The following is a 13,553-nucleotide window of genomic DNA, read 5'->3' on the forward strand; positions in this document are numbered from 1 at the left end:
ACTGTGCATATTATAATAAAATTAAAGTAGTGGAGTAAGGAAAATTGTTCGAAGCAAAAGCGTGGCGCATTTGCGAATCAACCAACGAATTGTGACAATCAAAAGCGAATTTTAGTGGAAGCATTACCAAATATACCTTTAAGCTTAAGTTGAACACAAGTGTTGGTTTTTTAGTGTTCGTGTGTGTGTGTGTGTGTGCGTGTAATATGTTCTTTCGTCGCATGTTTGCGCGCAAGGACAGCAGTGGCAGCGGTGATAATACCGCTTACGATTTCAATGAGGACGACGTCAACGCAAACGGCAACGATACTGAGCGCGATGAGGTGGGCGCTTTGGGAGGCGCCACAGCACGTGGCAAGCACCACAGCAGCGATAACGGCAATACCACGCTCAGCAATGGCAGCGGCACCGGCACCTTCAGCAATGGCAACAGCAGTAGCAGCGATTACGAGTTGCAACGTCGTCGTAATGAAATGCGCAACTATGGTTCTGCCACGGCTCCCTCCAGCGCCACAGCTGGCATCAAGCACTGCGGTTCGGCGAGCACATTGCATCGTGCAGCCACCTCGGGACCGGCTACGGTGCAGCTAACGCCACTGTGGGAGCACATACTGCGTACGCGTACACTGCCCGACAATGTTTATCCCATTAAAATATTCGGTGAATTTCTCGAACGTCTGCGGGATCCCGAGTGGCAGGTGCGTCAGCATGCCTTGCGCGTTTTTGTCGATGTTTTGGTGGTGATGCGCGCCGAGGCGGACACGTACATGGATCCGCTCATACCGCCATTGGTGGAGAATTTGGGACATCCGGCACCTACCGTGCGGAAAGGCGCACTCGATTGTCTGCGTGTTTATCTCGCTGAAACGGAAATGCCCCAGACGATATTGCTCCAGATACTCGATATTGGGCTGAATCAGAAGATTACCAACGAACCGTTTGGTGGACGCTTAACATGCGGTGTTATGCTATCCCTACCAGCACTCGTTCAATCGACGCTGCACACGAGCAAGCGGCACTACATTTTGCGCACGGCCGTGGAGATGTTGGTGCAGAAGATGGGGCAGGTGACACATCAGGAGATTACGTTGAAGGTGCTTTTGAAACTGCGTGAATTGGTTGGCGAGGATGAGTTTCGCGAGTACATGACGAAGAGCGCGTACAGAGAGTTCGACTTGTTGTGCAATGTGTACGACGTGGAGGCCAAAGCGCATGCTAGCACGAACGGATATGGCAGGCATCCGTATGTAAATAACGGTACTAACACTTGGCGTATGTTATCCAAACAATCGGTGCCTAGCTGCTGGCGTTCATCAGATGAGGAACAAATGCTCGAAGAGGCAGCCAAGGGAAAAGTGATTATGGAGACGGAGATTAAAATCAACGATGACACCGTAACGATGCGCATACTCGAGGCGAAAGATGAGGATTGCGAAACGGAAGCCGATACAGATTCCACAAGTCCACGCAAATCCGTCGACACTTACCCGAACAGTTTGGAGGATGAAGTGGTATGTGGCCGTTTGCCCAGCGCTTCTCGCGACTCACCGCATGAGATAAGCGCCGTTGTGCGTTTGCTTAGCGATTCCGAGCTGGAAACGGAGGATGATAGAAGTGACAGGGCGCGTCAGTCACGCCAGCGCGAACAACAGGAATATTACACCGTCATAACGCCATCGACGCCATCACGCACGCCAAAACGTGTCACATTCGGCGGTGAGGTGGTGAAGATGCGCACACCGGACAGCGATGCCACTACGTCGAATAATAGAAGCAACGGCAACAACAACGATTTTGCCGAAACTGAGCATCAGCACACACTCTTCCCGGTGGCGGCAGGCAATCAAAATTCGATTGACGCCGGCGGTGGCGGCAGTAGTGACAGCAGCGAAGCGGTACAACGCACTGTCACAACAACAACTACCACGACGGAAATAAAAATCATCAGTACACCATCCACATCCACCACAAGCAGTCCGGCGCCTGAGGAGTGCAGCAAAATTATGGCCCTAAGCGTCGAAATAATCAACGATAACACCAAGCCGCTGCCGGTGGCGGCCACTACAGCGGCGGATCACTCAGCCGCAACGCGACCGAGAACAGCACAATCGCCGAGACAACCGCAAATATCAATCATAGCCACTGAAGATGCTGCCACATCCACTGCAGACGATGCGAGTCCTTTAACCTCTTCGAATACAATTCGTTCGGATTCGCCACCCAAAAGACGTGACTCCGCTGCCAGCGTCACTTTGTCACCGCATTCAGCCTTTAGACGAGTCAGCATTAGTCCAGTGGACAATATTATTAGCCCCAAGACGGAACATAAACCCATTGAGGTGATGCATAACTTGCAACGCGATCCCTCGCCTGTGCGTGCACGCAGCGCACGACGCGTCGAGTCGGCCAAGCACTCAACCCAAGCTGGTGTGAGTGAGAAGAATGACGCCCCATTGACGGCTCCAGTAACACAAGTGACACATGCTCCACGTGCGCAAACACCCTCACCGCTGCCACCCAAAAGCTGGGAGGAGCTGGACATTGTCGATTATGACACGTTATTGGATTTGCGTTCAGGGGTAAGTGAAAGTCAATGTGTTGGTAATCAGCGAGGCAGTTACCTATTTATATATGAGCGCACATACATACATGAGATAAAAAAGTTGTGCTCAGTCAACTGTCAGTGTGGCAACATTCGTGCTTTCCATTTCTATGGACTCAACATTCAGAGACTTTGCGTCTGAACGCGAAGGTTGTTGCACAGCTGCAATCCAATCGATATATTGCACTTGACGTCAGTTTATTGTGCAATTAAATAAATAAAAGTGTATGAAAATATGAACATATATCACTTCAGTTGGCACTTTGGTAGTTGGTAGATTTGTCTGTGCCATAAAGTTGCTCGTAAAGTTTTTGCAGCGGCCATCAATTTCACTATAAAATTTTCGAATTCGCTATAGACGTTAAATGTAAACCGGAACCGTGCAGTACTGCAGTTGCACGCACTCACTTTCCGCTATCGAATTGGACCAGTAGGACATTAATTAGCAAGTAATGCGCCGCAAGGGTGCAATTATTTGCACGTGGAGATTTATTTCAAAATTTTAATTATTTTATTTGTTCGCATTTTGTCCATTTGTTCTCAGCGAAAGTTAGTGAGAAATCACTAAGTTAACTTTTCACTTTTAAATCCGTCGTTAGAAAATTGGCATACCTGCGAAAATGAGTAAAATATCAGTAAAAAATCAGTTAAGTGAGACCGAAAGGATTTAGAAAAAAATAAAAAAACTAATTCTTGAAATCAAAAATTTTTTTGTTTTTGGTTTCTATATTACTTTTCACTTATATACCAAACATTATTTCATGTTTAGGTAAGATGCCCTAAAAAATTACAAAAATTCATTTTACTCAACTGCTTAAGGAGATGAAAATGACTACCTATTTCTTTTATAACATCACCATTATCATCATTTAGCGCTACAGTGAGCTTTGCCCTACTGCACAAAAATTTTTCCATTTGCCCCGGTCCCTAGTTGATTCCTTCCAGTTGTTGACCTTGAGTTTTCCCCCATGTCGTTTTCTAATTCGTCAATCTATCTTGATCTTGGTCTGCCTCTTGCTTTCGTTGCAAATGCTTAGCGTCAATTTTATTTTCGTTTAGCTCTCGTGAGGTCCAATCTCCCTGTATGGTCTAAACATCTTAGTCTTTCAGCTTTTATGACCCGCACAACATTTTGCCTCCTTATAAGTTGATCCAGTTTATGGTTCCATCTTAAAAGCCACTTGCCGTTGTCTTTGATTGCACTGAAGATTAGCCTCAAAATTGTTCTCTCGAATACTTGAAGTTTGTTTTTGTCTTTTTCACTTATTGTCCTAGGCAAAAAACTGGTCGGGCTATAGATTTATACAGCGAAATATTGCAAGGTCTGTTCAGCAGCTTCGATTTAAAAAGTTTAATAGAATAGAAAGAGCACAATTTTTTTCCAAAAGCCTTCAGCACTCGAGCGCTGGTTAGATTAGATTAGGTTATGGTGGTAGTCGGTCCGTATGACCAACTTACTTAGACCTACAGGTCCGTTGTGATACCATTGTGCGACACGGGAACCTTGTTTATTTACTTTCATGAAACCATTTTGAGGCTCTTATGAAGCGCAAGATTGGTCTAATCCCCGCGCCAGGTAGTACTGTAAGAGAATTGAAAAAGTGTTTAACTAGACAACCTGCTCTGATTTTAGCTAAGGCTGGACAATTGCAAAGGAAGTGCTCTACTGTTTCTTCCTCCTCCTCATCTCTACAGCTTCTACAATATTCATGGGACAATACTCCTAGTCTCAAGGAATGCCTTCCAAATAGCCATTGGCCGGTGACACAAGCCACGACCTTCGAGATATCTTCCCTTGAGAGACTAAGCAATTCCTTGGTCGTTTTCTTGCTTATTTGCAGCCATAGTAATTTATTCGTGGCCAAAGGTATTCCAATGGTACTTTTATCACGGAACAGTTGAAGAGCAGTACTTTTTCTGGCTAGCTCATCAACTCTACAGTTTCCCTCAATATCTCTGTGTCCCGGAACCCAAATAAGGCTGACCTTGAATACGACGCTAATATCATTTAGAGCTACCCGGCATTCCTGTGCAACCTTTGATCTTTGTATAGCCGCCTGGTAATCGAACGGATAATTCCAGTCCTAATTCTTTTGAAAATACTCCATATCCAACTTTATCGTCTAGCTTGGAACCATCTGTATAAAAATTTAATTCCTCCCTTTTCCATGGCCTTGGTGTCTACCACTCCCTTCTCGACGGTATACTTGTCTTGAAGAGCTTGTCGAAGGTAAGCCTTGGAGTAGAATAGTCTATTTCTTGTTTGTGACTGTTCAGAGTATGCAAAATACAGGCGTGGTCAAACCGCCGTTCTTTCCATAGCGCCATACTTTCCTATCAAATATGAGTCCTAAATACTTGACTTTCTCTCTCAAAGGAATCTCCACACCCTAAAAAACCAGCGGGGAGATTATAGGAAGCCTATGTTTCCTTGTGAAGATAATTATTTCAGTTTTTGCGGGATTTATAGGTAGTCCTTTTACTCACAGTCCAGCTCCTAAGCTTGGCCATGTTAGAGCGCAGAATGTCCATGAGGGTGTTAGGATATCTGCCTTTAACAGCAATTGCTAGGTCATCTGCGTATGCAGTGACGTGACAACCCCCTCTCTTCAGGGTCAGCAATAGCTAGTTTACCGCCAAAATCCAGAGGAGAGGGTAGAGGACACCACCTTGAGGTATACCTCTGCAGACCTATCTGCTTAGAGTAGTGCTGCCTAGATTTGCCGCTACCTTCCTTCTGACGGGTATTGCTTCTATCAGGGCAACAACGTGTGATTCAACTCCAAAGTCTTCTAAAGCATCTACCATAGCGCTCGTCTTTATATTGTTGAAGGCGCCTTCTATATCTACGAAGGCAACCATGGAAAACTCTTTATCTGATAAACATTTTTCCACCAACCCGACTAGCGAGTGTAAGGCGGTTTCTGTAGATTTCCCCTTAGTATAGGCATGCTGCGCCCGGGAGAACTTATTTATTGGTATAGAGCCCCGTATGTACTCGTCCACTATCCTCTCTAGAATTTTGAGGAGGAAAGACGTAAGACTAATTGGTCTGAAGTCTTTGGGGTTAGTGTGTGAGGACCTGCCTGCCTTGGGTATGAAACAGACTTTTGTCTCTCTCCATCCTAGCGGAATGTTGCCCATATTAAGACAACTTCTAATGATAATTTTAATAAACGGTGAGGCAATATCCCGTGATTTTTGCAATTCCACAGGATAGATACCGTCTAGCCCAGGTGATTTATAAGGGCCAAAAGTGTTGATCGCCCATTTAATCTTTGCGTTTATCACTAATAGACTTCCTAAGTTGTCCAAGCCTGGCAAAGGGGAGGGGGTCGAGGGGGTTCCTCTAGGATCTGGAGGTAAACTTCTGGAGGTTACACTCAAGCGCTGACCATAAACCAAAAAAAAACCTCCGCAACTGGATTGAGAGTGACAACCAACGCGACCTAGCATAACTTAACCTAAACACTTGCGATACGGGATAAGTTTATAAGGTCTTCCATTGAAAAGAACACAAATTAAAAGTGAAATTCCACTTAGCCACGTTTCAAACTCCCAAGTCGAGGACGATTAACTCAAAATGTGTTCAAAAATAACGAAGATTTCTACAATCTCTTCGATAGCACAGCGTGAGTTTGTATGTACTGTGAGTGAGTGGACCGAAGATAGAGAGGCGAGCGGTAGGATTACAAAAGCTTCGGAATGAGCTCGTTTGCGCATGAGACCTGTGGATGCAACAACATGGTTCCGACTCCTGTAGAGCATCGCATTTACTTTAGCCAACATCTCGCTCAACGAGGAGTACAGAAACAATTGAGACTTTCGAGCATGAATAAACGTTTTTTCCTAGAAATTCTAACGAAGCATTGAACACTTAGCCAGATGACCAACAGATTCTGAATTTAGTGTAACAATTTCTATGGATGCTGCAAGGGATGGAGTTTACTCTTTTCACACTTTTGGTGCGAACACCTCGCACTTTGAGAAATATGCTTTAGATTTCTGGTCAACTACTTCTTTGGGCGTCGGAGCAGTGTAGGTGTAGAAAGAAGGGGTGATCGAACCCGTCAAAAGGTCACAATAGTTTTGAGCTTCCATAAGAAAATGACTGGATAAACCTTACCTAAGATTCCTGGCCTGAGCGTTTCTACGAAGGTCTGGACAGCTTATGCAGGGCCTTGCTGGAAGGGCTGATTATATTTGTTTATATAACGGTGAAAATAGGGAAGTCTTTTCTCAGCACTCAGTAATGAGCGCCTCTGGTCGATAAGTGAACTCTTTTAAAGTGTAGCCCGTCTAACCTATGGAAAAATGATTTCACAGGAGTGGCCAAAATCAGATCAGCGGCTCTCATTTAAAAGAATCAGCTGATTGGCTGAGGTCCCATTGGTCATGATTGAGATTGTGTGGCGATATGCGAAAAAATTGACACGAACTCCGCTTATGTTGCTTCGTTGCCTTCGGAACGACTGATCGGACGAATGGAGAAGGAAATTGAAAAGGTGTGGCCAATAACTGGCCATTATCTGGCTCTCAGTGAATTCGACAGAATCAACTGATAGGTTGACGTAACTAGGATCACGAAGCGGGTTGTTCACGAAAAAAAGAAAAGAGACATAAGAAAAAATTTAACACAGGGTCCTTTATTACTGTCTGAACAACGACGTCCAATCAGTCGAGTGTTTAAATACATGTAAAATAATTGAGCAGAATTCGGCTGCCGAATTCCCTGTGACCTGGCAGCTGAAGTTCCCCACACAATTTTCTTTTTCACCATAGGTTAGATTAAAAGGCTGCTCTTGTGAGAAGCCCACTTGGACAAAAATTCAAAATTTGTCTTTTGTGATATCAAACAGGGGGAGGGGAGTGGAAAAGGAGAAGGGAAGGAACCAGACAGATGGAATAAAAAGAAGAAGGCGGCTTTGAATTAGAGGATAACGGCCAACACTGGCGATTTACGTTTGTATGAACTGCTTCAAGCTACTGATGAATTTCTCAAGATGTGTGATAAATCTGCAATACCCGCAGGTGCATCGAAAAAGTGACCCAAGAAAGAAAAAGTCACCGTAGATATTGGTCAAACCTTGTAAGTCTATAATCCTTGGATCAGACGTGTGTGTGAATATGTGGAAAATGAGCGAACAGATTTCTGCTGCCGAGTACCCGACGACGTGGCAGTCGAAGTTACTCTCATAATTTTTGTTTTTCCTTTTCTCCGTAGCTGAAGGCCAAACCTGGCTATCCTTGGTCTAACCTAACCCAATCTCCTTTAGTATTATGAGCACTTGCATTTCCTGCTGGTACATTTACCGCGCTGAAAAGTATGCAATACGTACACCTATAAGCGGGCAGAAAATATGTAATTTCCACAACAATAATTTTCCATATGCATGACCAGTAATAATAATTCTGCAGTGGAGTGCACATATCCGACTAACCAAAATTTACAGGTGCATACATATTTTTTTGTATTAATAAAAGTTGGTTTGCAAGCACATTTGCGAGTGAACGATTTAATAACAGACGCAAAGAAACAATATAAATTAACAACCAAGCGCATACATCATAGGAAATATGCGGCAAACACTCAGTGCAGCTCAAGTTTTTACATACATATTCGTATTTATGTATGTGCAGGACGGTAGTTATGTACACATCCGCATGCCTACATATAACACCGAAAACGTGTGTCCTCCGTGTATTGGTTACTGCTAAGTTATTATTTTATCCGCCACTGCACTCAAAACTGGGTCATTAGGATATCGTACGCGAGTGCGTATGTGTGTGTATAGGTATGTAAATATAATCGAACGGGGTTGTAGTACGATACATTTAGTTATCGAAACGCAATTCATGTTTTATTAATATTCGATATAATCATCTGATAAGTAGCCGAGCATATGGAAGTGCTTACATGCAGCCATAGGCGATGAAACTTAATGCAAAATGCAGAACTTCGATTAAAGCTCTATTCATACTGGCATACCCGTATAATATTGAGATATATTTACCACAACAAGGAGGTTTATTTGTGTTTGGCTGTTTTAGTTCTAAAATTAAATTCAACTTGGTTTTAGCGCAAGGGGCAAACTGCTAAGTCGATGTAAATTCTTTTTCGAAAAAACCAGAGTGGCAAGACTTATATTTACTATATATAAGTATGTACACCTGTACGTTCAGCACGACATATTGCTAAGTCTTGATTATATTACATAAAAACTATATATAACTTAAAACTTAAACTCGTCCAAAAATTACAAAAACTTAACAAAACAATTAACAAACTTTCGTAAAATTAAAAAAAAAATTGCAACCATAAGGTTGAAAAACTAAGGGAATTTCCGTAAAATTTTTTAGAAAAGTTGAAAAAATTAACAAATATTCGTGAACTTTTTTAGAAAAGTTTCGCCCATAAAGTTGGAAGATTAACAAATTTTCGTAAAATATTTTAGAAAAATCTCGACCATAAAGTTGAAAAACGTAATAAATTTTCGTAAAATTTTTTAGATAAGTTTCGCCCATAAAGTAGAAAAAATTAACGAATTTTAGAAAAAATTTTTAGAAAAATTTCGACCATAAAGTCAAAAAAATTAACAAATTTTCGTCAAATTTATTTAGAAAAATTTCTACAATAAAATAGAAAAAATAAACAAATTTTCTTAAAATTTTTTAAAATAATTTCGACAACCAAGTTGGAAAAATTAACAATTACTTTTTAAATTTTTTAGAAAAAATTAACAAATTTTCGTAAAAATTTCGATATAATTAAAAATTATCGTGAATTTTTTTAGAAAATTTTCGAACATAAAGTTGAAAAAATTAACAAATTTTTGTAAAATTTTTTACAAAAATTTCATCCACAAGTTGAAATATTATATTAACAAATTTTCGTTAACTTTTTTAGAAAAATTTCGACCACAAAGTTGGAAAAATTAACAAATTTTCGTGAACTTTTTTAGAAAAATTTCGTCCATAAAGTTGAAAAATGTATTAAATTTTCGTGAAACTTTTTTGAAAAATCTCGACCCTAAAGTTGAAAAATTTCGTAAAATTTTCGTAAAATTTTCGTCAATTTTTTTTTTTTAAATTTCGCCCATAAAAAATTAATAGATTTTCGTAAAACTTTGTAGCAAAATTTTGACCACAAAGTTGATTAAATTAACAAATTTTAGTAAAATATTTTAGATAAATCATAAAGTAGAAAAAATTAACAAATTTTCGAAAAAAATTTTATAAAAATTTCGAGAACAAATTAAAATTATAGTTCAGGTCTCAAACCTCGTCCAAAATTAAAAAAATTTCGTAACGTTTAGAAAAATGTGGCCCCTAAAGTTGAAAAAATTAACAAATTTCCGTAAATTTTTTTAGAAAAATCTCGACCATAAAGTTAAAATATTTAACAAATTTTCGTAAAACTTTCGTACATTTTTTTTTTAATTTCAACCATAAAGTTAAAAAAAATAACAAATTTTCATAAAACTTTTTAAAAAAATTCGACCATTAAGTTGAAAAAATTAACAAATTTAGTAAAATTTTTTAGATAAATCATTAAGTAGAAAAAATTAACAAATTTTCGTAAAAGTTTTAGAAAAATTTCCACCATTACATGAAAAAATTTACAAATTTTAGTAAAGTTTTTTAGGAAAATTTCTAAGAAAAATTAAAATTATAGTTCCTATTACAACAGAAACCATACCAACCTCGTCCAAAAATTAAAAAAAATTAGGTACAATTTTTTAGAAAAATTTGGCCCATAAAGTTGAAAAAAATAACAAATTTTAGTAAAGAAAAGAAAATTTGATAGAAAATGTTGACCATAAAGTTGAACAAATTAAAAAATTTTCGTAAAAATTATTAAAAAAATTCGCCGATAAATTTGAAAAAATTAAAAAATCGTGAACTTTTTCGCCCATAAAGTTAAAAAAAATTAACGAGTTTTAGTAAAATTTTTAAGAAAAATGTTGTCCATAAAGTTGAAAATTTTAACAAATTTTCGTAATTTTTTTTTTAAATTTCGACCATAAGTAAAAAAAAATCACAAATTTTCGCAAAACTTTTTAAAAAAATTCGACCATTATGTTGAAAAAATTAACAAAGTTTAGTAACAATTTTTAGATAAATCATAAAGTACAAAAAATTAACAAATTTTCGTAAAATTTTTAGAAAAATTTCGAGTTCGTAATAAAAAACAAAAAATGTAGCCCAATGAATTTTGGTAGCGGTCCAATATTTTTTTTTTTTATTTATTTTTACGGTGTTATGCATTTTCTTCCATATACCGAATGGAAACGGCGGCCACTGTAGCCGATTGGGTCGGTGCATCACTACCATTCGGGTGTGCGTAGGTTCGAATCTCTGTGAAATACCAAAATGAAAACAAAACTTTTTCTAATAGCGGTCGCCCCTGGGCAGGCAATAGCAAACTTCTGAGTGTTTTTTTGTCATGAAAAAACTCCTCATGCAAAAAAAGTTTCTGCCGTTCAGAGTTGGCTTAAAACTGTAGGTCCCTCCATTTAAGCTCGACCAAACATCTAACAGAAGTGTACGCGCCAATTACTTATTTATTTATTTAACGAATGGTCGATTTTTTTATATGGAGAACTTTTTAATCCGATTTGCCGAATCCATTCGTCTATGGCGGCCGCGGATAAAGATCTATACTTTTATAAAAAAAATGCTTATTTAAAAATAGTAGTTAGTTACAAAAGTAACGAAGCAGGAGAAAACAGTATTGAGCTGTAATATGCCGCATGCTCTACATACATACACACACAATTTGTACTGCTCGATGCAGTTGACCCATTCGAGCACAACGCGTATGAGCTATGTATAATTAAGTGCCATCAACTGACTTGTATGCAATTGCCCATACTATTTTTAGCTAAGTCGTATGTAGAACAGGAAAGGTGCCAGATATGGCCGATACTGGTATCTATTGCCTATTTATTTAGGTTATTTATAATATATGTATATTTTGTACAGATATATCCATGCACATTTAAATATCCAAATAAAGGAAGGTGTTAACGGCACCATCTCCTCTCTTTCATTTAGCACAAGTTTTTGTATGTGTATATGGCTGTATGTCCAGTGTTGTTGTTCAGTGATTGTCATATGTGAACTTCAGTCATGGAGAAATGCATGGAGAGAAATTTTGTATGGTGAGAGTGCAGAGACAATTCGCCTTGACACTTTTAGTTACGCTTCTTTGTGGTTTTTTTGAAAAGAAGTTGTGTTACGATAACCCAAAAACAACTCTACTTATTTCATTATCTGCCGTTATTCCATTAATACTTATGAATGTACGAGTACATAAGGCAGTGTTGGCAGAAAAGTTACGCCAAAAATCTGTTTAATGTAGATAAAATCTTACAAAAAATATAGAAAGTGAACACAAAGTTTTTAATGTATTTTTATATAAACAATTTTTTTTTTTTTTGTAAATTTTAATATAAACAAAAAAATACATACAATTCTGTTCATGAGACAAATCATTTATTTAATATTAATAAGAACCAAAAACTTTGTTTTAGAATTATACAAACATGAAAATGAACATAAAATGGAGTATACATTTACTAGCATGTTCAATAAGTTCTGCGATTTGATAAGAAAAACACAATTTTATGGTTTGAAATATGGTTTAAATATAGCTTGAAATATGAAATATGAACTCCATCTCTGAAGTGAGAATCTGGAAGGGCTGCAAAAACGCTTCCACAGCTGTTATGACCTCATCATTTAATGAAAATCGCTTTCTACGTTTGAATTTTTTTAGGTCTAAAAAACAGATAGAAGCCGCTAGTGGCTAAATCCTGTGAATACGGGGGTTGCTCCAACAATGCGATCCTTAATTCATGGATTTTTACCGTTGTCAAAATGCAAAAATGAAAAAAAGATTTTTTTCTTCTGCAAACCCGGCCCTTTTCCACGAATTTTTTCCTTCAATAGTAATAAACAGAATTTTTTTACTAATTCAGAAACGAAATTCCTTTTGCATCCCAAAAACCTGATGCTAACACCAACAAGACAAGAACTCGTTTCGGAGCGGAAGAACCAGGTTCACACCACTCTTTGGCCTTTTGTTTAGATTTAGCATCATAGTTATAGGTCTCTCCAAGTCTCTTCCATAGTGATGAATCCACTGAATCTGAAACCCAATACTTCAGTCAAAATATTGCTTGCACTGCCCAATGAGATGCCTGGGGCTTCTACTAAATCTCTTTCAGTGACTCGATGATTTTCCTGTATTTCTTCCACAATTTCTGGTGTAGTTGCTGTTTTTGGACGTCATTGACGTGGATCGTCTTCAGGGCTTGTAGGGCCACATTTAAATCAAGCAACCCATTTTTGTACTGTACTAATTTATGGCGAAATTTTCTTATATACTTTCAACATTCGTTTATAAATTCCCTTTGCTTTTAAAACTTTCAAAAATAAAAATTCAATCACTGCGCGGTACTTGATTTTTTCCATTGTAGAAAATACTGTGACACTTCGACACTAAATGGCTTGTAAACAAAGAATGAATTGACAGATTGAAATGAAGCTTTGCATTTGTTCATATAAAGAGTGTACCAACATAGCAAGTGTATTGGGTTGGCAACTAAGTATTTGCGGATTTCACTCATACATGGCTTTCAGTTCAGTTTTTAGGTTTGCAGAAGTAGCACAAATGTAAAACATATTTTGTTATTTAGTTAGTTGGCAATTCAGCAGCAAGCAGTAAAAAAAGTTTTTTGATAGATTACGTAGTTTGCGTTTGGCGTTCGTTGAAAAATGGAAAATCAAAAGAAACATTTTCGTCATATTCTACTTTTGTTATTTCCGCAAAGGGAAAAACCGCATCGCAAGCTCATAAAAAGTTATGTGCTGCTGACGAAGCCTTAAAAAAATGGGAATGTCAAAATTGGTTTGCCAAATTTTGTTCTGGTCATTTTTCACTTAA

The 13,553-nt window shown here is 38.5% G+C and overlaps 1 protein-coding gene across 1 annotated transcript in view; it reads left to right on the forward strand.

The window, feature by feature from the left end:
* The first annotated feature begins 206 nt into the window (after nt 1-206).
* The window catches only part of LOC128862889 (uncharacterized), a 96,499-nt gene continuing 83,152 nt past the window's right edge, over nt 207-13,553 (forward strand). The window contains exon 1 of the mRNA XM_054101694.1: nt 207-2,579. Within this exon, the coding sequence (XP_053957669.1) occupies nt 207-2,579 (2,373 nt within the window). The remainder of the gene's footprint in view (nt 2,580-13,553) is intronic.

The sequence above is a fragment of the Anastrepha ludens genome, chromosome 5 (genome assembly GCF_028408465.1).
Source record: "Anastrepha ludens isolate Willacy chromosome 5, idAnaLude1.1, whole genome shotgun sequence".
Classification (NCBI taxonomy): Eukaryota; Metazoa; Arthropoda; class Insecta; order Diptera; family Tephritidae; genus Anastrepha; species Anastrepha ludens.